The 25,555-nt window shown below is 41.0% G+C and overlaps 2 protein-coding genes across 2 annotated transcripts; both read right to left on the reverse strand.

Moving 5' to 3' along the window:
* Positions 1-4,142: 4,142 nt before the first annotated feature.
* Positions 4,143-6,072, reverse strand: LOC133788315 (uncharacterized). Its single transcript, XM_062225749.1, has 2 exons — positions 4,938-6,072; positions 4,143-4,478 (listed from the first exon to the last, which is right to left on the reverse strand). Exons 1-2 carry the CDS (start codon positions 5,007-5,009, stop codon positions 4,143-4,145), a joined length of 408 nt encoding a protein of 135 aa, XP_062081733.1. The 5' UTR covers positions 5,010-6,072.
* Positions 6,073-23,168: 17,096 nt separating this feature from the next.
* LOC133791863 (uncharacterized) lies at positions 23,169-24,731 on the reverse strand. The gene is made up of 2 exons (XM_062229772.1): positions 24,121-24,731; positions 23,169-23,841 (listed from the first exon to the last, which is right to left on the reverse strand). Exons 1-2 carry the CDS (start codon positions 24,729-24,731, stop codon positions 23,169-23,171), a joined length of 1,284 nt encoding a protein of 427 aa, XP_062085756.1.
* Between the last annotated feature and the right edge of the window lie 824 nt (positions 24,732-25,555).

Below are 25,555 nucleotides of genomic sequence, written 5' to 3' on the forward strand. Positions count from 1 at the left end.
GATGCTAGAGAATTTAGTGATCCACTCTCTTCTTCGACATATTATAGTAAATTCAAAGCTCAGATGTTTACAAGAGAAGACATTGAGGATAATAGTCACTATATATCTATGGGTGGCACATCGGGCGGGGAGATTCATTTAGGAAAGTTTTTCAGAGACAAGGAACATTTAAAGAAGGTTGCTGGCTTGTTTGCAATGAAGAAGGGATTCGACTTTATAGTTAAGAAGTCTGGTACTGATGTTTGGTACATTACATGCAAGGATCTTGATTGTGGATGGAGATTAAGAGGGAAGAAGAAGCAACTTTCTAACATGTTCGAGGTAACAGCATTTGAAAATGTACACACATGTTCCCTCGATGTTCGAAAAAAAGATAACCGTCAAGCATCACCTTTGGTAGTTGCCGAACTGATCAAGGATAAATTCTCAGTTAACGGTTCAGATTATTTAGCCTCCAAAATAAGAGAAGATATGAAGAATTCTTTCGGGATCGAAATGAGTTATGAGAAGGCTTGGAGATGCAGAGAGAAAGCACTCCACATAGTTAGGGGTACGCCTGAAGCTTCATATTCGAAGTTACCTGGGTACTTGCACATGCTGTAGTTGAACAATCCCGATTCCATTACTGATTTCAAGGTAGACGAGGGTCGCTTCAAGTATTGCTTTTTTTCTCTAGGTGCTTGTAGGCGGGGATTCAAGTTTTGTCGACCTGTTATATGTATTGATGGGTCCTTCTTGAAAACTAGGTATGGTGGCCAAATGTTGTGTGCCGTGGCATTGGATTCAGACAGCCACATATTTCCGATTGCTTTCGCAATAGTTGACAGTGAGAACCACGACTCTTGGACCTATTTCATGAGGAAGTTGAAACAAGCGATTGGTGATGTTGAGAACTTAGCATTCGTATCGGATAGGCATCAAAGCATTGTTCATGCTTTGGAACTTGTCTTCCCTGGTGCACCCCATGGCGCATGCTACCACCACATTATTATGAACGTGGCTAGCAAGTTCAAGACTGATTGCTTCACGGATCATATTTACAGTTGTGCATACTCGTATAAGAAGACAGATTTTGAAAGAGAATTTGAGAAGATAAAAGCAATGGATGTTCGAGTTGCACTATATCTTGAGGGCATTGGATTTGAAAGATGGGTTCGTGCGTACTTTCCAGGGGACCGTTACAATGTAATGACAAGTAATTGGGCTGAAAGTTTCAACAGCAAAACTAAGGACGCAAGAGCCTTCCCGATCACTGCTTTTGTTGAATTCATCAGGTTTACTATTCAAACATGGTTTGCTACTCGAAAGGAAAACGCTGAAAAGTGTAGCACGACTCTATCACCAGTTATGGAGGGGGACTTGTCATGTCAATTTGAGAAATCTCGGTTCTTAAGCGTCGACAGAGCTGGACCTTATACATTTAATGTCCACCCCGGAGGAACAGTTCAGAGCGGTGGTATAGTTGATTTGGAGGCACGACAATGCAGTTGCGGCCTATTCCAAATCATGAAGGTTCCTTGTCCACATGCATGTGCTGCTGCTCAAGAACGAAATATTAGCATGTACGCATTGTGCTCTCAATATTACACAAGAGAGAGTTGGAAGAGCACATATGAGGGGACAATTATGCCAGTTGGTGATGAGGATGATTGGGAATTGCCTGAAGACATTAAGAACATCCAAGTTGGAGTACCGATTGAGAAGAAACCTGTAGGCCGACCGAAGAAGCAAAAGGTCGGACGAATTAGGAAAAATCGATATCCTTCTAATGGAGACAAGGTTGTGATACAACGATGTTGTAGCAAGTGTGGTGGTAAAGGGCACAACAAAGCGTATTGCAAGTACCGAGGTTAAATTGTTTTGTTTGTATTCTAGTTGACCTATTATGTTTTATTTCTGCTTGAACTAGTAATATTTGTTATGTGCTGGATTTTGCAGGTTTTTTTCTGTTTTTTTCTCCATTATGAAACTCTTAAATATGTAATAATCCAGTGTTGGTTCGATAGTGCACGATGCCGGTACGACAATGCACGATATTGTTTGTTGTATGATTATTTAAATGTATCTTACAATATGGTACGGCGTTGCTCGATGTAGTACGATAGTTAATGTACGACATTAGGGTACGATAATGTACGATATTGGTCCGATAATGGTACGATGGTATGGTTTCAGTACAGTTTCGTGAAATTTGTGAGGCATGTGAGGGTACGATAGAGTACGATAGTGATCGACGATAGTACGATGCAAAGATTAAGCACATTAAAATGTAGTAATTACAAAAAGAGCAATCAAAAAAATTATACAATTCAAAAAAATTAAGACCGTTCAACATAAGTTTTGGTAGAATAAGTCTACACACCACCTTTGCCTAAAAAGTTTCATATTATTGTCAATTACATTATCAAATGGTAGTTGTAGAAGCTTATGTTCAATATGCTCAATTATGTAACATCCGCAATCGCCACTGCATTAGAAAATAAACAATAATTTAATAAAGTTTTGTAATTAAGAAATAATAATTAATATGTGATATTTAATAAAGTTCACCTGGATTTTGTTTGCGGTACGAATTCACGTGGAGTGAGTTTCCAATCGAAGGGTCTGACCTAGCTCTCTGATGCTGTCAACTGAGGCGCGAGTATAACGTCATGGTTCTCAAATAAACCGGACTGTCGCAAGACCGACGGGAAAATGGTACACCAGTCAACCATCAAGCTGATCAAATCGTTTTCGGAAATTGATCCAATACTGGAGTCAAAGATGTTGAGCATCCACCCATTCAGGTCTGCCTCTACAGCTATCCAATGCATTTGGTCTTTCAAGAAGAGAGCAAAATAAATGAACTCTTTGTTCTGCCAACTCGGTAAGAACTGGACTGCATCACCCCTAACCAGGTCCAATATACTGTCATCCCAACTAAATCTAGAGTAGTCAGAACCTGGAAAAGCGTCCCACCGACCCTTCAATGATTCGGGAAAAATTGTAGGCATAACAACACATTTCTGAGGGTACACGTTAGGATAAAATTCTAGACGCCTCCTCATGAGATGGAATGCTGCATCTAAATGCTACATTAAAGGAAAATTAAGTCAGTAACCACATTATCGTACCAAAATAAATAAACAAAAAACTATCAGACATGAATATAGTAACTATCGTACCCCAATCGTACCATAATCGTACCCCAATCGTACATGAATATAGTAACAATAAAACCTTCTATCGTACCCATATCGTGCTAATGTCGTACCATCATCGTACCTTTATGGCAAAAACTAGTATTATACACCATCGTACCCACTAGCGTCCCACTGTCGTACCATCATCGTACATTATCGTACTACCATCGTACCTATATCGTCCCACTACAAATTCTAAAATTACGATGGTAATAGTAACTACTTAACAAATTATATCGTACCCCTATCGTGCTAATGTCGTACCACCATCGTACCATTGACATATAAACAGTTTATAATTTGACACTTATAATTATCGTACTACCATCGTACACCAATCGTACCTATATCGTACCACTACATATAGAAACATTTAAATAAATTTTCAACATTATTTAATTATGAAGTTATAGAAAACTTACAGAGTCAGAAAGCCATGTCCTCGGAGTATGCAGTTTCAGGAACCAAGCAGCATCGTGTGTCCCTGAGAAGCATTCCCTCGGATATTTATTCCCAATGGTGCCAAGCAACCACTTGTGAAAGGTCATAAGTAATTTACCATCAACAACCCTCAATGGATCCACATTCACTGCTGTCTTCGATTTCTTATTCCTTTTCCTCATTGCAGTGTACTCATCGAACCACCTAGGCCTCTTTCTTTCTCTCCTCTTCTCCGGTGCTGGTGGAGCTATGTTTAAGAATTTTACTTCAGAATCTTCAGTATCTCCGATTACAGTAATTTGCATATCCTCTGGTGTGCGAAAAATGTGATCATCTACATCATCAGGTCTGTAATCGTTAGGGAGAATGTCTTCATCTACAGGAGACTGAGGGCCTTCTTCAGTGGACTGAGGGTGTGGATCTGGAGCTGGCCTACTAAGATCTTCCATCATTGTCATCAGCTTCTGCAATTGACCCAAGATCTCGGACTGACCTTTAATAAGGGCACTTTGTTTCCCTTCAACCTTTTCCAACCTGGCCAAAAATCATAGAGTAGCCTGGTTGCTCAGCTTGGGAGGAGGTGCTGGCATGAGGTGTTGATGGGGGAACCTCAGGTGCCTCAGGTTGAGCTGGTGGAACCTCCTTAAAAATATTTGCTGCTTCTGCTTGCTCAGCTAACTTTTCAGCAAGCTTTTCAGCCTGGCTCTGTAAGGCTTCCTGTGTAGGCTGTCCATCGGGACCCACCTCTAGTTCCTCTAACCCCATGTCCACATACAATGGGGCTTCATTGTCTGTAAGGGTCCTCACATACTGTTCTTCAGCAGGTCGGGCACACAGGTAGGGGTATACTGTCAACTGCCACAAAAAACAATGCATATTTAGATTGGAAAGTAAAACAATATAAAAAATAAGTAATTGTCATCGGTGAAAAATGGTACACTATCGTACCCCAATCGTACCATATCGTACCCATATCATGCAATTATCGTACCCATATCGTACCCATAACATAACAATATCGTACTCGCAAGTGAGAATTACTTGCTAACTATCGTACCATCATCGTACAACATCGTACCAATATCGTACCTCTACAACTACATTAATAAAGAATGCATATCGTACCCCCATCGGACCATCATCGTACCAAATCGTACCCCTTAGCCAGTTTTCAAACAGTTGACAAAAAACCACAAAATAACCCCACAATCGTACTCAAATCGTACCCTATCGTATTCCTATCGTGCAGTACCCATAAAATTGCATATCTAGAAAAAAAAATATAGAACATTCAAAAGTGAAGTAAAAGCTCACCTCTTTGGCAAACAATTTAATAAGTTGCTCTTTGTGTATCTCTACTTTCTCCTTGCTCTGCCAGTTGATCATTCTTGGAATGCCTTGGCCCAATCTCACAGCATAATCCTGACCCAACTCAATGATGGACTCAAAAGCCCAATACTACAATGCTGCAGCATACCCATAAATAGAGTACTTGGCCTCCTTCTGAGTCTTTCCTTTCTCAATCTTCTTCTGTAAATGCTTCTTCATTTCAACAAAGTCTTTTTGACAAGTTTGTAACAACTTCTGGTATGATATCTTCCCCCACGGGTACTGGAAAAAGAAGTCAACGTCGTCTACCATCTTCAGCATGTCAGTCCAAACCATCAACTTCTCCTCACGACCTTTCAAAACACCCTCAACTAATAAGCACAAACCCATCTTGTACACATCATCAACTATTTGACAACTCTCAAAAGTTCTGCGCAGTTGCCCTATGCTCACTGGGGAATGACCATTGAAGTACTCAAGAATCAACCGATCCGAAGTGGTCTTCGCTTTAATCTCAGCTTCAGACGGTCCGGCCTCAAAATTTAAACCAGTAACTAAAGCGAACTCCAATTGGCTAAATCTACATCGTTTTTTCCCAATATAAAACTGGACTTCGTCAGTCTTCTCCCCTCTGAATTTGTGCAACAACAGCTGATGGACTAAGGCACCAGAAAAATTTAATGGTTCCGCCATGAAGAACTGTTTGAAAGGGGATTCCTTCACCCTATCCAATAAACCACACTGTATAAATTTTGCTTTAATCTTTGGAAAGTACCAACTGTCGCGCCAAGTGATACGTCCCGTAAAATGTTCCTCTACTGGAACTATCAGTTGTGGAGGTCTTAAGTTCTGCATAAAACAAATAAATACCCAATTAAATAGAATAACAAAAAAAAACATCAAATTTTATATTCTGCAATATACTATCGAGCAACTATCGGACACTATCGCACCATATCGGACACCAATGAAAAACTGGAACTATAACATTATCGTGCACAATCGTACCTCACATCGTACACCATCGGATTATAACAACACAACCATTTGTTCCCACTATCGGGCACACATCGTACCCAACATCGTACCCTATCGTACCTCCATCTTCAACATCAAGTTATCAGAAAACACAAACCTATCGTACCAACGTCGAACCACTATCGTACCCCTATCGTACAATCATCTTCAACCTGAAGTTATGAGAAACACAAATACTATCGTACCCCTATCGACCCACTATCGTACCCTATCGTACCTCTAAAAAACCCATAAATTTTTTTCAAAATTTTACGGTTTATCAGATTTCACGCAGTCAGATTTCACACAGTCAAATTCAACAATACATACTATAACATTTTCCAATGGAAAAGAAATTAAAAAAAACACATACCCTAGACATTTTTGCGTAATGGGGTGTCGGTTTTTCTTCTCCGGTGAGGCTTGGTTTTTCTTCATCTCCGGTGGGGGTTGGGGCTTGGTTTTTCTTCGTCTCCAGTGGGGGTTGGGGCTTGGTTTTTCTTCGTCTCCGGTGGGGGTTTTTCTAACCGTCGGGTGAGGGAGAGAGAAGCATCGGGTGATGGTGGGTGAGGGAGAGAGAAGCGTCGGGTGTGAGTAGTTATGTTGCTCGATGGTTTTGTGGGAGTGAAGAGTTTTGGGAGGGAACGGGAAATGGGCAGGGGAAAAGCCGAAAGGTACGGTTTTTATTTACGTTTTTTTATCACTATCGTGTACCATCGTACTATCGGGCAAGCATCGGGCACTTATCGGTACCATCGTGTATAATCGTACTAATAGGTCCGCATTAACTTAATAACAACTATCGGGCATGCATCGGACTACTATCGATCCATTATCGTACTTAAAAAGGGTGTGTAGATTGAAAATAATAATCGGGCAACCATCGGGTAGCCATCGAACCTTAATGACCATCGGGTAACCAAACATATCGGGCAAGCATTGGGTGGCCATCGGACCTCATCCCTAACCTTGAAACTCAACAACTATCGTTCCTGCATCGGGCCTCTATCGGACACTATCGGGCATTTAGAAAAAAAACTCAAGGAACCCAAAAAAACGCAGATTTTCACAGACCACGATTTTCATCCAAAAAACAGCAAAAAATACCAACAAACTACAGATCCAACATCTAAACAGCATTCTAAATCATAAAAACAACCAACAACAACAAGAATCAAAGAAAATCACTTACCCATGTGTATCTTTCTTGCAATATTTTAGAGAGGAAAGGTATGGGATTTTGTTATGAGGGGGGTATTTTTGGTATTAAATGAAAGATGAGCATTTTTATCATATGGTGGTTAACTTTGGTTCAAATTTTAATTATTAAGCTAATGTAAGCATGATTTATCAAATTTCCCTTTGTAAAATAGTTCAATAAAATAATTCAAATATAACCATCAACTTCATCAAAGTTTTTTTGAACTAAAGTTTTTTTTTATATATAAAATTGAGTTTAGGAGTGTAATTAAATTATTTTACAAAATATCTAAAAAATAAATTTTCTAAATATATGGTCTAAATATGTAATAAGACAAAATACAAGATTTAAAATTCAAAATTCAAAAAGATATAAACTTAAAATTAGATAATCTAGGCTCTAATAATATATATATATATTTTTGGCAATAATTAATTAAATATCCTTAAAAAAAAATATATACCGTCTCATGATCAAGAAAAGAAAAAAAAGAAGCAAATTTCTCCAAAGAAAAATATTGAAGCTTTCTACTCTCCAAAGAGCATCTACAACTCATCTATGTGAGATGGACATAAATTAGAGATACTTTTCCAAATTGGATACCAAACTTAAAAATGTGAATAAGTTATGAAATTTGATACATCAAATGAGAAATGAAAAAAATGCTAAGGCCTAAATGGGTTTTAATTAATAATATGTGTACACAAAATATGTACTAAATATTTGTAACATGCTCAATAATGGAGAGCATTTGCTTAGGGTTTTTAATTTTTTTTTTTAAGATTTTTGGTTTTGTATGTTTTCTTTTTGGCATGAAAATGGAAGTGCTTGTAGAGAAGACAAAGAATAGGATAGTATAGGAAGATGAAGATTGGAAAGTCAAAAAAAAAAATTTGTGTTGTGGATAAAAATGGTAAAATAAGAAGGGTATGATAGAAATCTACAAGAACATAAATCCAAACATTTATTTTCTTTCCCTATCCTAAGTTTCATCCCGAAAGAATGAGTCAAAATGCCCTATAAATTAAATCCAAACATAGCTCGACAACAAAGAGACCAATAGTAATATTCGGTCACACAATTTAATAATTATTTGTTTATTAATTTAATAATTATTTATTTATGGGAAAATACCAGTTTGACCCCTGTGTTTTTCCGAAATACACGATCAGCTCATGTGATTAAATGACAATTTGGACCCTATGTCTTACAAAATGGATCAAAATAGTACCCTAGACCCGATTTTGGTAAAAAAAAATTCAAATATAATATTTTATTCTCGGCTCCTCGACCACTTTCTTTGCTTCTCTTAACCCATCGCATCACTAACGACCCGGTAATTGATCTTATAATTGAAAATATTTCTACCAAAATCGGGTCTAGGGTACTATTTTGATCAATTTTGTAAAACACGTGGTCTGAATTGTCATTTAACAAAACACAGGGGCCGATTGCATATTCGGGAAAAACACAGGGGCCAAAATGGTATTTTCCCTTTGTTGAGTGTCTTTTTTCGCTATCAACCTTAATAAGAGAGATTAAAGAAATCAGCTATAAGAACACAATGATTTTTACATGGTTCGGGTTATAAAAAAACCCTAGTACATGAGTCTCTGGTATTAAGATGATTGTAAGCTTGTGATTGCAAGCTCCAATGGTGTATTCTCAGGCAACATTTAAATTGCTTTGAGTACAAGGCCTATTCTCTCTAAAAATTCGAACCATTTACAATGAGACTCAAAGCCCTATTTATAGAGGTTGGGGTCATTAATACTAATCATAAGTAATCAATACACATTCTTCCCATTACTGGGGAATTAATACCAATTCAATGCGTTGGGCTGCATTGAATAGAGACCATGGCTCAAACGAGATTTGCAGGGTCCACTGCCGAAAAGCACCTACTTTATAGGGAACATGCCACAGGTACTGTCACGGCGTGCTGTAAGTACCTCCATGTCAGGCGGCGTAGTGGGTGTGCGAATTATTGAGTCGTACACTCAACAACACTGTTGACGGATCACCCATAAAGTTTGTCAGACGATCCTCTAGCTTTGAAAACCCGCATTTACTGACACGTTGCGTCTTATCTTAGGTTTGAGAGCCAGAACCTCGGACTTGGGAGATGACTAGGAGACGAGACCCCTCACCTTAATTGCTCGAGCAGGAGAACCTCCAACTCCGAGAACGAACATCGGGGAGTAATCTACTAAGGCACCCACGACCCACTGTCAAAGGCAAGGTCTCACCTAAGAGGACCCTTGCACCGACTAAAGGCCTCGGGCAGTAACATGCCCTGAGGATGCCTACGAACGTCCAGGCCAGTCACTAGGGGTTGCCACGTGTTGGAGGTGAAAATACGGACAACATTTGCCCCCCAAGTCTCTACTTGTTCTTGGACAATGGAGACTTCAAACTGAGGAAGACTTCGAAATTACCTCGAATGGGAAACAGTTGGACTTCTGCTAATGTCATTCTAAAAAGCAAAACCATGTGTCAACGCCCCATTGCTGGGCCCATCAGTCTGTGCATTTAATTAGGAGTCAAATTGATATCCCAAACATCCACTCTGCACCCGAGGCATCTTTTCCCAAAGAAACAATGATTGCGATCCGCACCTTTTGAGCCCTGACTGTCGGATCGCCTTCGTGAACTTACTAAGGCAAGCCATTCGACAGTTGTGGGGAAGTTTCTTCCCTAATACGTTTTATTGGGTATAAAAACCCAGAGAAACCTTCAGTCTCATACTATAACCATTCAAAAATAAAAAACTTTCCCAACGCACTTTCCTCTCTCGTCTGCCTCTCATCTTCAACCCTTTCCCGGCGTTCTGGACGACTAGCGTGAATCTTCTTACTTCTGGTCAAACGGCAAACAGTACTTCAAGGTTAGGACTCACCCCAGCACTTACCTTCGCTTTATCTTGGGTAAGTACCTTCAACCCACTTTTCTGTTTTTGGTGTGTGCTTGGTGTTTTTCGATATATGTTTAGGAATGGTAGTAGTATGGAATTTTGGGGTCTGTTTCTTGTTTTCACGAGTCATTTTAGTCACATTTTGATATTAGGCTCGTTCGAAACGACCTTCAAGAGTCTTTTCATCAACTTTGCGTTTCTGAGCCTGTGACCGGAATCTGGGAATTTTCCAGATTCCAGTAGGTTCATCTTCTCCGACTTGTCCTTAGGCGTCGGGGATACCTCGCACTTCAAAAACTCTCTTTTCCTTCCTGAGCAGTATTCCTAGAGTCGTTCGTATTTTGGCCATCTTTCCTTTGGTCAGAATACTAACTGCTTGGTTTTTTGTCTTAGATGTCTGAGGAACTCTATCAACCACACGAACACGGGTTTTATCTCTTCGACCAGGAGATCTCCGATATGGCCCGAGCACAAGATGCTTTCGAAAGCAATGTAAGGACGAGGAACCAATAGTCGACCGGGGAGCTAGTCATTCGCCCCGACCTTCAAGTGGCGGCGAGGCCCAAAATGCCTGAAGACCGGGGGGCTCACTATGGAGGAGGTAAACAGGACCCCCACTCTGAACCCTACACAGATATACGAGGGTGATGCATTCGAAGCAGAGGATTACCACACTCTACTTTGACATCCCAATGGTCTCGAGGCGATCATGAAGTACTACTCGGTCGGAGACAAATGCCTCATCCGCCTCTGTCGGGAGTTCGAGAGGGCACATCGCAGCTTCTATGGCCTGGGTGCTTGGAGCCAGGCCCACCTGATGGCAGGGGCTACCCTACCCATCAAGCAATACTTTGTGAACTTCCTGAAGTTCGTGGGGATAGCCCCCTTCCATCTTTCCCCCAATGGCTGTAGAGTGCTCGCGGGGATGTACATTTTGTACTGGAAGCAGAAATGGCCTGGCCGTCACCAGCAGAGATTCTCTATTTCTACAGTTTCACAACCACTCCTCGGAAGAAAGGCTCCAAGCGAGATGGATATTATGCCCTGGCGAAGTACCCAGCTTCATGACTCAGGTACAAGGTGTTAGGGTTTTATGCCCTAATTAAAACTCAATTTCTTTGTAATCTCATTTATTATCAATAAAAGAATAGAAATCTTTTTTTGACTTGGTCAATCACTTTTCTCACATGTTTCATTTTCATAATTATTTGTTTAATATAAACTTCTATTAAATCCTGAGCATATAGCTAATCGTATTTATAGTGACGTAATCACAGTGGAATATAAATATGATTATATGTTCAAAATAAGTTAGTCCTAAGATTAGTCAGTGCACAAGATTTACACTGACTTGCCAATCTATGTTATGATCTACTTACACTTTGTAGTGTTATGTTCTATCCAGAACATTAGTAAAGTAGATAAGATCGAATGTATTTGTTACATTGGACTGGACCGATATTGACAGTTGATAGGATAAGTAAACATACTGTTATTATCTATTCTAGTCATATCATATAGTTGACCATAGGTCAATTCAATTTCAATTCTGAGTGGTTAGTATTCTAACTGATTGTATTATTTGAGTTCTTTGACTTGTTCGTTACCAGCTTACCCTACGAACTAGCCCATACTTACATCTTGGGAACTCTGTAGTATAATTGAGTAGGAGTGTTAATCATAGATATGAATATCTATAACTTCTGATGAAGAAGTGAAATTATGGTTTCCTTTTAGTTTGGTTCAAGGTGTCAAATGATAGAGATCTCATTTCAGTAATTAAGTTAGTTTACTGAAATATCATTTACAAGGAACTAAGTGTTTTAATGATAAAATACAATGAGGAGTAAAATGATATTTTAGTCCCTTCTCATTGTAGACTGTCTATAGAGGATTGAGTGACAATTATGGTTGTAATAATGGATAATTAATAACGTATCTATATTTTTTATAGAGTGTTCTATGTATTCAAGAGTGCAATTCCGAGTCTTTAGTGGAGTCACGAGGAATTAATAAGTTAGTAAATTTATTTGTTAGATTTATGATAACTTATGGGAGCTTGATTTCATAGGCCCATGGTCTGCACTGTACCTTAGATAAAATCATCTAGATAGTCTCAATTAATTAATTTAATTATCAATTAGAATTATCAAAGTTGACCAAGTCAATTTTGGATAGTTTCACAGAGTTATATAATTTTGAGAAGAAAAGAGAAATTATGGCAGATTTATTAATTAAGATAAATTGGTATCTAAATTAATAAATAAGTTTAAATCAAGGTTCAAATTATAAATAACTAATTTTACAAAGGATTTAAATAATTATTTAATTAATTAAATGAATAGAAAATAATACAAGCCTTGATTTTAAGTCCAATGGGCTTATAATCAAATGGGAAATTTCACGGGCTGTTAATTGGATATTATTTTATTGATTTTTTAATTAAATAAATGACCTAATTGAGTCTATAAAAGGAATGTTAAGTGAGAGTTGAAATCAGATGACAGACACTAGTTTTCTGATAGGTTTTAGATTCTCTCTAAACATAAGTCATTTTCTAAGCCTTATTGTTCTTCTCTCTTCTTCTCTCTGTATCTATCTCATGTGTTGAGAATTGCCCACCCTAGTCTAGGTTATTCCAAGGATACTTTGGAAGACTGTGAAGAAAATTGAAGATCGGTTCAATTTCTTAGTAATACTCTGCGACATAAAGGATACAAGGGTTAGAGAAACTTAAGGAATGACTCTATTATTCTGCTGCGTATAATGTAAGTATTCTTATCATTATTTCTCTTTGAATTCAATTTTAGAAACATGTTCTAGGTTATCTCATATTAATTTGTTTAATATTAGATCTATATGAAAATAAATAAAGATCCTGTATAAGTTTTCCCAACACAAGGTTCCCCACCATAACGAGAATCATGTTTGGGACTACAAGGATGCCTTCTTTAAGGACGGCTTCCCGACCCGTAGTAACCCGACCTTAATTCTCGACTTCACCCGAGTAGGAGAGTATCTTTCCAAACACGCTTATTCTTTGCCTCACTAGGGCCTTTCTGTATTCGATACTTAGTCATTTCCTTTTGAATAGGTCCTTTCCGTCGAACTCCATATGTCCAGCTCTTCGAGAATCATCTTCAGGCAATGAAGGCTCTCCCCGACCGGGACGTGGACTTTAGCATCCTAATAACAGAGGCAAATATTATTAGGTCAGGGATTCTCAGCGTAGAACAACGAATAAGCAACCTGGAGCTGACCAAATACCGCCAGTCCAAAAAGTCTCAGGAGCTGGCATCTCGTCATATCAATTACATAGAAGGGTTGGCCAAGAAAGCGTTTCACAAATGGCTGGCGGAGGAAAGGCTGGTGAACACGCATTCTATAGAAGAGACCCGAAAGGCCTAAGAGGATCGGGAGCTCTAGGAAGAGCTTCAAGCAGGGATGGAAGCTTCCCACCTGGACTCAGGTAAATCACCACTCGCTCTGACTTCTGCTTTCTGGGTAGGTGATAGGATAAGTCTCGAGCATGTCTGGGCTTCCGTAGCACTCCTTCGTTGTGGTCAAATCTCACATCGGCATTGGACTAAGGAAGAATTCCAGGATTACCTAGATCTTGTAGACATTTATCTCCACCACCCTAGAAGGCAATCCACCTCTCATGGGTTCATACCTTTAGACCGAGTGAAGTCCTTCACCTCGAGGTGGTTTTTCCAATATGGGACCAACATTAGCTGTGTGGTCGGGAATAGGATAGTATACCGTCACTGTTTGCACCAAGGCTTAACTCATGGTGAGCCTCTGAGTAGCTTATTTTATTGCATTGTCCTTTTTTGTAGAATGTACGCTAACTATTTAACTTGTTCCTGCAACTCACATGGGATTAACGGACATTGCCTGATCTGTGCTAAGGTTAGAAGCGCCCCTAGCTCTTCGGCAGGAGAGGGGTCATCGCATCTTCGGGAGCAACCTGAACCCTCTCCTCCAGCCAAGAGGCAGAGAGTCTCCACCCCCCCCCCCCCCCCGTGGAGGTCCCTACAATCGGCTTGCCCCTAGCAATGGAGATCCCCTCCTCGCCCGGGTCAAACGAGGTGGTTCAAGAGGCAAGGCTGGAGGAGGTCCCAGAACTAGACCAAGAGTCAATTCAAGACTCAGAGCAGGAGGTGGTGCCACCCCAAGTCCGTCTCCTAGTGTACCCTGAGAAGTATGAGGGGGCTTTGTTGGAGCAGTACAATAAGATTCTTCAACACTTTGAAGCAAGGTCGAAGAAGGCAACAAAGCCTTGCACGAGAGAGCTGAGGCCCTTCGTCAACTCAAACCACCCCAAGAGAGGCCCTTCGTCCCTCCAATTGGTCGAGCCGAGCTGGAGACTTTGTTCTCTGCCGTGCTAGGGGAGATTGTTGCTCCTCTTGCCGTCGAGCTCCTCCAGGGGGTCAGCTCCACCATGTGCTAGTTGACCGCCCGAAGCTTCTCCCAACTCGGCAAAAGTAACGAGGCATCTCTCGTGGCTTCGTGTCGGTATGCCTCTGTCTGGGTAAACTAATCATTCTCGTGTTTGAATTCAACTTAATAAGGTGTTATTAAGCTAACACATTTATTTATATATATTTTTTTTTTGTAGTCCGCCTTGGCCTGCCAGCGCCTGGGAGACATCATGATGGAGAAGTCATACGAACTTCAGAAATCCCTGGATAATATTGTCTCTCTTAAGGAGAAAATGAAAGGCTCCCAGGAAGAACTTGCCCAAGCCAAAGCTGCCCTCGAGGTCGAGCGAAAAACGCTCTCGGGAGCTTGAGGAGACCATCCAGAAGGCCTCCGAGGATATGCAGCAAGCCAAAGGGGAAATGAAGGCGGCCGTTAAGGACATGCAACGAGCCAAGGAGGAGGCTAAGAAAGCCACAACCGAGATCGCCCGAGTGGTCCTAGAAAACTCCCAACTTCAGGAGCAAGCTAAGGAGGCTATCGAGTGGGCTAAGCTAGCCAAGAGGAAGGCCCTCCAAGCCATGGAGATGAACAGCTCTACTAGGTGTCAGGTGGAGAAGCTCAAACAAGAGACCGAGTCTATCGTCGAGGATGCCTTCTATGTAGCTTGCTATCACAACCAGGACATGAACTTGGACTTCACTAGGGAGCCTGAGAAGTACAAGCTCCTTTTCAACAAGCGCCTCCGAGCTACCTAAGCTGCTAAGGCAACCCAGGTGGTTCCAACGGCTGAGGCGACCCCATCGACCGAGGCCACTCAACCAATTGAGGTGACCCCAACTGCCGAGACGGCTCAGGCAGGGGGTGCCCCAAGTGGAGATCTGATCATTGAACTGGTGGCGAAGGTTCCCAAAAACTTATTATAATTTTTGCACTTAGGCCTGTGTGCCATAAACTTATTGGGGTATAGACAAACAATCGCTCTAGCCCCTGAGCATAGTTGTAATTATTCACCCATTTAAGAATTATGCAGCTTGCCCTGCTTTTTATTTGGTTTGGTTCTATGAATTCACCGTAACTTAAATTGCCACGAGAATAAGCACTCAAACCTTTTTAAACACTTGGTTCTATAAATTCAATGTAACACGAATCTCATGAGAACAAGAACTCAATTGTTTTAAACACTTGGTTCTATAAGTTCAATGTAACACAAATGTCACCAGAACAAGAACTCAAACTGTTTTAAACACTTGGTTCTATAAATTCAACGTAATACGAATGTCATGAGAACAAGAACTCAGACTGTTTAAACACTTGGTTCTATAAATTCAACATAACACAAATGTCACGAGAATAAGAACTTAAATTGTTTTAAACACTTGGTTCTATAAATTCAACGTAACACGAATGTCATGAGAATAAGAACTCAAACTACTTTACTGGTGGCTCCCACGTTTAGTCTCTTGTAGGCCCATAGTCCTAGAAGTAACTTTGACGCAGAATTCACTATTGGTCTTCACTCGGCGTCTTATGCCCCCGCAATCCAAAGATTTGTGCTTTTAGGGATCCTAGCATGTGAAACCACCTGTCCCCCGAGTATGCACTATTCGAGAGGTCGAGGGTTTCAACACTACTCTTCGAGTGCATATCTTATCATTTCCATACTGTGGATGCCAAAAATCCACCACGGAAAAAAATCTCTGATCCCTGGTTGAAATACATGGCTACGGGTCACTTAGTCCTGCTATCGCGCTTAGGCCTAAAGGTTCCACAAGACCACGTTCTAGCCAACACTCACAAGGTGCCCCGTAGGTCTCTGAAGATTCGAAGGCTCACAACACACTTGTGTGTCTCGCACTCCTGGGCCTTGCACGGCCCCCGCCTCGTGCCCAGGTGTCAGGCGTCCATGTGCCTCGTGAGACCCTTACCTGGTTGAAGACCTAAGTGCCAAGCTCTTAGGAGTCTTGCTCCCATGCATCTCATGAGGCCTCTACCTTGTTGAAGACCAAATCGCCTTGGGCCCAGGTGCCACGTACCCTTGCGCCTCGCTGAACACCAGAGCATCTCATCAAAGACCTCGCACCATGGTCCCACGCGCCCATGCCAGTGCCTCGCGTATCCATACCTTGGCCTCCCAGCACCTCATGAGACGTTGAGGCCTTGCATAGCGAGGTGCACCTCGCCTCGCCTAGGAGCCTCCGTGCCGTGGTGTCACGTGCCCGTGTCATGCACCAGCACCTCACCTCGCCCAGGTGCCTCCATGTCGTGATGCCAACGTCTCGCGCACCTATGCCAGCACCTCGCGAGACATTGAGGCCTCGCATAGCGAGACGCACCTTGCCTCACCCAGGAGCCTCCGTGCCGCGGTGTTGCATGCCCATGCAGCGCACCAGCACCTCGCCTCGCCCAGGTGCCTCCATGTCGTGATGCTAGTGCCTCGCGCGCCCATGCCAGCACCTCGCGAGACGTTGAGGCCTTGCATAGCGAGGTGCACCTCACCTCGCACAGGAGCCTCCATGTTATGGTGTCGCATGCCCGTGCTGCCCGCCTCGCCTTGCCCAGGTGCCTCCATGTCGTGATGCAAGCACCTCGCGCGCCCATGCCAGCACCTCGCACCTAGAGGGTATCTCGCGTCTCGGAGGGGCCTCGCGCCAAGAGGGTCTTGCGCATGGGGGTTGCAGAGCAATGATCTCGCAAAGTGAGACTCTCATCTCACACATGGGCACCATGTCTCATCGCATACGCAGCAAGCCTCGTTGAAGAGGTCTTATCTCTCTCCCTGAGATAAGTACCACCAACGAGGCACCTCTTTCCTTGTGGGTCTCATGAGATGTAGAGTCAAGGACCTCTTGAACATGTGTTCAAGGAAGGTTAGGGAAGGCCTCACAATGATACGGTATAAAGTCAAGAATGGTACGGAATACATTTATAAACCAAGAGGAGTTAGAGTACGGACACGATGTCCACGCCAGACAAGTAGTGGCAGTAATAGAGGGGTACATGGTAAGGACTTCCTCAACACGCTTATGAGGTCCGTACCCGACAAGTAGTGGAGGTATAATATGGTACCAAGGCAGAAGTACTTTTGTAGACCCCTGACACGTACTAAAGCCGACCATCACTCCTCCGACAACACTGTCACCTGTGCTTCTACTCTGACGGTGTACCCGTGAACTATTTTGTCTCCAAGGACCACCATGTATAAGGGGTCATTAGAGCCCAACTATAAATAGATCTTCACTCCTCAGAATAAGGGGTTGGAAAAATTCATTATATACTCAGGCTATTAAGAAATATACGAATGTTTACTCCATTGTTGATTTGCATTTATTTTTCCTTAAGTCTATTCTAAGTTCTGATCTAGCAATATCCATACTTACCTTTGAGTTTTCTGACCTAATATCGTTGACGAGTTCTCACCGTCAATAGTTTGGCGCCGTCTGTGGGAAGAACAAGCATCAAGCCAACGTTCTTTCATCACTTCCAGCAAGGAAAAATGCCATGGCATTCAAAACGCTTACGAAAACTACAAGATGTTGAGGTTCACCTGGATGGAGAACAATTGAGGGCTTCCAGGAAAGACCATCCTCTACCTAAGCATGAAGATGTGCCGGAGGAACGTCCTCCCCCAAGGGAGGAGAATGAAGCATCATCCTTGGCTGTCCAGCCCGACGGAGGTCATTTAGAGCCGCCAGCGCACCCACGTCCTCCGCGCTCTGGCCACCAAGACCCGGGTCCCTCGATACACAGGCTAGGCAAGAGTCCCCGAGTACACTCGGTGAGTTCTAGCTCAAGGAATCGCTTCTATGAAGATGAGATTCATGAGTTACATGAAAAGAATTGAAGGCTGGAAACCACGTTAGAGAACATGCAGGAGGTTTTAAATGACCTTCTGCAAGGAAAGTCGAGCCTACCCCTTCCGAAGCATAAAGAGAAAGAGCGTGAAAGAGGGGAAACTACTATCCCCGTAGATGATGGGAGAGCCCGACTTTCCACCAGCAACACTCCCTAGACAAAGTACCATAAGGGACCTAGGCCAGCGAATTACCCCCAGAAGCAAAGGCGGAGGGACGACGATGGTCGTAAGAACGAAGCCGAAGTCACCTCAAAAGAGGCGCCCTCTGGCCTAAGAGAAAAGCTCAATGGGAAAAGGTCAGAAGTAAGGATGACACCTCCTATAGCCCCTTCGAGGGGCAAAGATAAGAGAAAGGCAAACCCTACTAAGCTGAGAGACTCCTGGAATAAGAGACGACAGAAGCTGGACACCGAGATGAGGAGTCTTCAAAAAAGTAAGATCGTCACAGCGTCTGGGGGGCACATTATCGATGAAGAGTTCAACTACGAGTCACCCTTCACAAGGGAGATCCAGGTTGAACAACTCCCCACCAGCTTCAAAGAGCCTCACATGACTCCGTACGATGGTACTACAGACCCAAAGTATCACTTAGACTTCTTCAATAACTTGATGAGGTTAAAGGGGGTCAACAGCAGAGCAAAGTGCCATTGCTTTGTCATTACACTTAAAGGAGTTGCATACAAGTGGTTCAAGAGGTTAAGGTCAGGAATAATTAAGTCATGGCAGCAATTCGCTGGCAAATTTCTTCAACAACACCATGCAGTTTGTGATTACGTTATGCCCATTACCAGCCTCGCTAACATAAAACAAGGCAAGAATGAAATTCTGAAGATCTACATCCATAGGTTCAATATGGAAGCAACAAAGTTGGGAAGTTCAACTAAAGCGGAGCTCAAGATGGCTGTTACAATCGAAGTTCGTCCAGGAAGCAAGTTATGGGGTAACATGCTCAAGAGAGAGGTTACAAACCAAGATGACTTCTTCGAAAGAGCGCAGAAGTATATACGTGTGGAAGAGGGCCATAAGAACTTGCGTGTTGGGGGAAGCAAACCTTCTTCCAATCACCCTTCTACCAATACATCTGAAGATTCAGTGTAGAAGATAATGTTGTGAGAAAGGAGTCACCGATCAAGTTGAAAATTGGAAGAAGTCTACAAAAAGGCTTCAAAGAAGAAGCTAGTAGAATTCATCAAATCATCACGATTGACCCCCATAAAGATCCAAAGAAGTCGCCCAGCTGATTCCAGAGATCTAGAAATGTCAAGGCATATCAAAGAGAATGAAAAACAAAGTACTTGGCAAGAAGACCCCACAAACCACTTAGGAGGTATTATACCCGACCTCAACAGGAACCTAGCCATGTGCAAGATGGGTGCCCATCCTTGTGAGCGTCAGCAGGCACCTAGCCATGTGCAAAATAGGCGCCTAGCCTCATGAGCCTCAATAAGTGCTTGGCCAAGTGCGAAACAGGCATCTGGCCTTGTGGCATATATATATATACATAAAAGTACTTATGATACATATATGTGAAAGTGGTGAACTTTATGAGACAACATTTGAATCTACAAGGACTAGCTACCCTTATAGAATCTAAAAAAGTCAAAAGGTCCCTAAAAAATGACCTCTTCATGAACAAACCCATCCTGCAAAGGGACCGCATCGTAGAAGACAAAAGGGGAGCCCAAAGAGATCCCCAAGTCAAGATCGTCTAAGTCGCCTTACTAAGGGAAAAAGGGCCTTAAAAATAGGTGTTCGCGAAGTTTCACAAGGACCATCACCCTATAAAGGTCCCGACTCGAGGGGAGATCACCCTAAAAAAACAAAAAAGGGTCTCAAAGAAGATGCTTATGAAAAGTGTCTCAGAGAAGACGCTTATGAAAATGGTCTCAAAGAAGACGCTTATGAAAAGGGTCTCAAAGAAGACGTTTGCAAAAATAGGACTATGCCTAATGACGAGAAGGACGCTTCTCACACAAAATAAAGCGCGCACGAAAAAATATATAAAAGGATAGCGAGAACCCAAAGGGTCAACATATCCTTACAAGTAATCAAGGTGCATCAACAGACACGAATCACACGTAGTAGAGGGGTCCCAAAGGGAACCCTTTCAACATAAAACTATTGACCATGAGGACTTCTTAAAGAGAAAAAAAAAAAAAGCTCCTCATATGAAAAAAAAAAGAGAAAAAATAATGGCTTCTTAAAGTCTCACTCCAATGAGAGAAGGAGGCAAGCCTCACCATGTGAGAGGGTCTCACTGTGTGAGACCATCTTGCATAGCGAGGTCCTCATCAACCAATAGTGTTGAATGACATCTTTTGATGCCTTATATGCCTCCAAGTATAATGCAAGTATTGTAGTCATGAAAAAGATGACAAACTGTAACGACCTCCTTTCTTAACATACATATATATAGTGTAAAAACAAAGTTTTATCTGAATATAACAATACTGAAATTCTGAATTTACAAAAACTTTATTAAACAATACATAAACTAATGTTCATAACTTCAAACCATACAATACTCACAACTAAATAAAAACTTTATCTTACATACAAATCTTAATACTTTTATAAATAATTTTTGTGGCGTTACTACACCTTAACGTAGAAATGAAGATGTATCCAACCGATAAATTGAAAAGCTTTATGTTAATTACAACGTTCATGAAATACTTTTAAAGCTTTAAGTAAATTATAAAGTTCACAAAATACTTTTAATGAAATATAATTATAAAATCAAGTTTCTCGTTTATTTATAAAATAGCATAGCAGAACTCCACTCCCTTCAGGTCAGCCCCATATGTACAGTCATGTTGGCTCCACGTATACTCATCAACAATTTATATTTGGGGCCTCTTACCTACAATACAAAACATTGTCTGATGAGCTAAGGCTCAGTAAGCAGAATAACTACCTCATATGCATTAAAATAAACGTGCAACATGCTATGTATTTTCTTTCTTTCTTTCACTTTCCTTTCTTTTGGGCCCTAGAGGATGCTGCTGCCGGCATTACATAGGGAATCACATTCCCACCTGAACATAAACATGATAATAGGGAATTTCTCCCTCATAAACATTCATTATATAGGGACGTACATCTCCCTCCTTACTTATTTGGGACTTAGGTCTCCCAAGCAGCACCTCTACTTTAACGCTTTCAATAACTTGTTTGTGAACATTAAGCGTGCTTATGCATAATAAATATAACATTCTTGAAAATAACTTATGCATAAGAACATGGCAGGATAACATATAAATCATATAAATGCACATAAGACACATAAAAGACTTGTATTGTAGATGAGGATTCTACTTACCTTGCGTCTTGATAAAACAACCGAAATTGTTAGCTTCCTGATAAAAACACAAACTATTAACTTACATAAAATCTACATGATGTAATTTTAGTTTATAGTTGTTGTTATTCTATTTTTCTTTTCTTCTTATTTTATTGTTTATTTTATGTCCAGGCATATGGTCATACTATAATTGTCCATGGCAAGATCCCGGTCTAAAAGTCGTGGTCATGGTCATACGGAAATGTCCAGGTCATAGTATCAGTCCATAATAATAGGGAATAAGGTCATATAATAAAAGTCCAAATAGTCCAAAGTGTGACCATAGCCTATAAAAATTTAGTATTATAACGATACATAAAAAAATAGTTTATATTTCAATTTTTGGCATTGTAAATTATGACGACATGGTAAAATAATCTATATATAAATTTTAGCATTATAACAGCATAGTAAAATAATCTATATAACTTTTGGCATTATAACGGCATAGTAAATTAATCTATATATAAATTTTGGCATTATAACAGCATAGTAAAACAATCTATATATATTTTGGCATTATAACGGCATAGTAAAATAATCTGTGTATATATAATAACTAAATAACTGAAGTGAAAGGCTCGGGAAAGAGCTTACCTAAAAGGTTTTCGTAGGCTAGCGTTACGGACAGAACTTCGCCGAGGTTTAGAACTTTAGAAGGGTGTTAAGAAGATTTTTGGGTAGAGTAAGAGAAAGAAAATGAGGTTTTTGTGATTCAAGATGAGTTTTGGAAGGGCTATTTATAGGAAAATTTTGGGTTACTATGCTAATAAAATATTTAAAATATAAGCATAGTGGAAAAATAAAATATTCAAAATATAAGCATGGTGGTTTGCTAAAGTCATCCTTATATCACTACTGCATCATCATGTGGGAACCATGGGGTGGACCCCGCTGTGGGACCCTTGCGGACCCCACTGTGGGACCCACTATGAATAGTACCCGGTGAATAGTAAAAAAATGAAAATTTCTCAATCTTCTTATATTACTTAGTTTAACATTTTGACTCACAAACTTTTCTGAAAAATGTTTCTCTAACACCCATAAATTAATTATTCCCACATGTTGGTTACTTCAACAACTTAGAATTGTTAAAATCCCATAATAGAAAACAACTATATCCCCAACGGTCAGGATCACTATTCACCAACGGTCATAAACGGCTAGTTTTTGTCCTATAAATACTTGTTCCTTTGACCATTTATTTGCACAACTTCTTCATCTCTTAACCTTCTAGATAAAATTCTTGTATTTAGCATCATTCTATGGGTATTATACTAATGAAATGCCCATGAATGTTATAGTTGCATATTCATTAGTTATTCTTCCACTTTACTTAATAGCTCTAACATTCGGTTAGCATTGTAATGCACTCAAAAGTATGAATAAAAATATCTTCTCTTATTTTTCACAATTGTTGTAATGTATTTGTAAAAAGAAATGGGAGTTACAATCTACCCTCCTTATAAATTTTCGTCCTCGAAAATATAGAATAAATCGGGATATTTAGCTTTCATCTCATCCTCACGGTCCCACGTAGCCTCTTCTATTGCCTGGCTTCTCCACAATACCTTGACTAAAGGTATTTCTTTATTTCTTAAGACCTTATTCTTTCGATCCAAGATTTGGACAGGCTTTTCCTCATAAGTAAGGTCTTTGTCCACCTGGATAACTTCATGTTTCAACACGTGACTGGAATCAGGAATGTATTTCTTCAACATAGACACATGGAATACATCATGTACATCTGACAACTCTGGTGGCAGTGCCAATTTATAGGCCACTTTTCCAATTCGGTCTAATATTTCAAAAGGTCCAATGAACCTTGGATTCAATTTCCCTTTTTGTCCAAATCTCATAACACCTTTCATTGGTGTTATCCGCAGAAATACTTTTTCTCCGACTTGGAACTCTAATGGTCTTCTTCGTTTGTCTGCATAGCACTTTTGTCGACTTTGGGCTATTGCTATCCTCTGTTGAATTTTAAAAACGACTTCCGTTGTCGACGTCACCATATTTGGTCCAGTTTGTTGCTCTACGTACTTTCTTTCACCCACTTCATGCCAATGGATAGGAGATCGACACTTCCGCCCATATAACGCTTCATAGGGTGCCATCCCTATGGTTTCCTGATAACTGTTGTTATAAGCGAATTCAATCAGCGGTAAATATTTACTCCACGATCCTTCAAAGTCCAGGACACACGCTCTTAGCATATCTTCAAGAGTCTATATAGTCCTTTCTGTTTGACCATCTGTTTGTGGGTGGAAAGCTGTACTAAATTTCAATCTTGTCCCCATAGCCTTGTGCAAGCTTTGCCAGAACTTTGAAGTAAATTTTGAGTCTCTATCTGACACTATGGAAATTGGAATTCCATGCAATCGTACTATCTCTTGCACATAAGCTTCCGCTAACTGGTCCCCTGTGTACGTCACCTTTACCGGAAGGAAATGAGCAGACTTTGTTAATCGGTCGATGATGACCCATATTGAATCATATCCTTTGCTTGTTCGTGGAAGTCCAATAACGAAGTCCATTGCAATCTGCTCCCATTTCCATTCTGGTATTTCCAAAGGCTGTAGTTCTCCTCCAGGTCGTTGATGTTCTGCCTTAATCCTCTGGCAAGTAAGGCATCGAGCTACATATTGGGCTACATCTTTCTTCATGCCAGGCCACCAAAAGTGTTCCTTCAAACTTCTGTACATCTTTGTTGAGCCTGGATGTACCGTGTATGGAGTGTTATGAGCTTCCTTCATAATCTTATTTTTAATGTCCTCTCTTGCAGGTACGCAAACTCTTCCATTAAATTTTAATATTCCTGAGTCAGAAACATTAAAATTCTTCATTTTTTCTTCTTTGACTTCTGCTTTGACCTCGGTTAGGTGAGGATCTGATTCTTGACCTTCTTTTATTTCCTCCAGTAGAGTCGACTGCAACGTCAGATTGGACAATCCTCCGATTACTACTTCTATGCCCGATCTTACTACTTCCTCTTGTAGCGGTTTGGACAAGGCTTGAAGGAACATCAAGCTTGTCGACGTCTTTCTACTTAATGCATCCGCTACTTTGTTAGCTTTACCAGGGTGGTATAAAATTTCACAGTCGTAGTCTTTGACTAATTCTAACCACCTTCTTTGTCTCATATTAAGTTCCTTCTGGGTAAAGAAGTACTTCAGACTTTTGTGATCGGTAAAAATTTTACATCTTACTCCATAGAGATAATGTCTCCAAATTTTCAGGGCAAAAACTACCGCAGCTAACTCTAGATCATGTGTGGGGTAGTTCTTCTCGTAATCCTTTAATTGTTTGGAGGCGTAAGCTACTACTCTCTCTTCTTGCATCAACACCGCTCCTAGTCCCATCTTTGAAGCGTCACAGAAAATTTCAAACTCGTCTGTACTATTCGGGATGGTGAGGATTGGGGCATTAGTTAGTCGGTTCTTTAATTCCATAAAAATTTTCTCACAAGCTTCCGTCCATATGAATCGACTATTCATTCTAGTGAGTGCCGTAAGTGGGGTTGCGATTTTGGAAAACCCTTCTATGAATCGTCGATAATATCCAGCTAAGCCCAGAAAACTTCTTACTTCAGTTGCATTCCTTGGCTGGGACCATCCTTTTACTGCTTCCACCTTAGCTGGATCTACCAAAATCCCACTTTTTGACACAACATGTCCCAAAAAGTTAATTTTATCGAGCCAAAATTCATGCGCCCATGCCAGCGCCTCACGCCTAGAGGGTGTCCCGCGTCTCAGAGGGGCCTCGCGCCAAGAGGGTCTCGCGCATGGGGGTTGCAGGGCAATGGTTTCGCAAAGTGAGACTCTCATCTCACACATGGGCACCATGTCTC

This window comes from Humulus lupulus, chromosome 7 (genome assembly GCF_963169125.1).
Source record: "Humulus lupulus chromosome 7, drHumLupu1.1, whole genome shotgun sequence".
Classification (NCBI taxonomy): domain Eukaryota; kingdom Viridiplantae; phylum Streptophyta; class Magnoliopsida; order Rosales; family Cannabaceae; genus Humulus; species Humulus lupulus.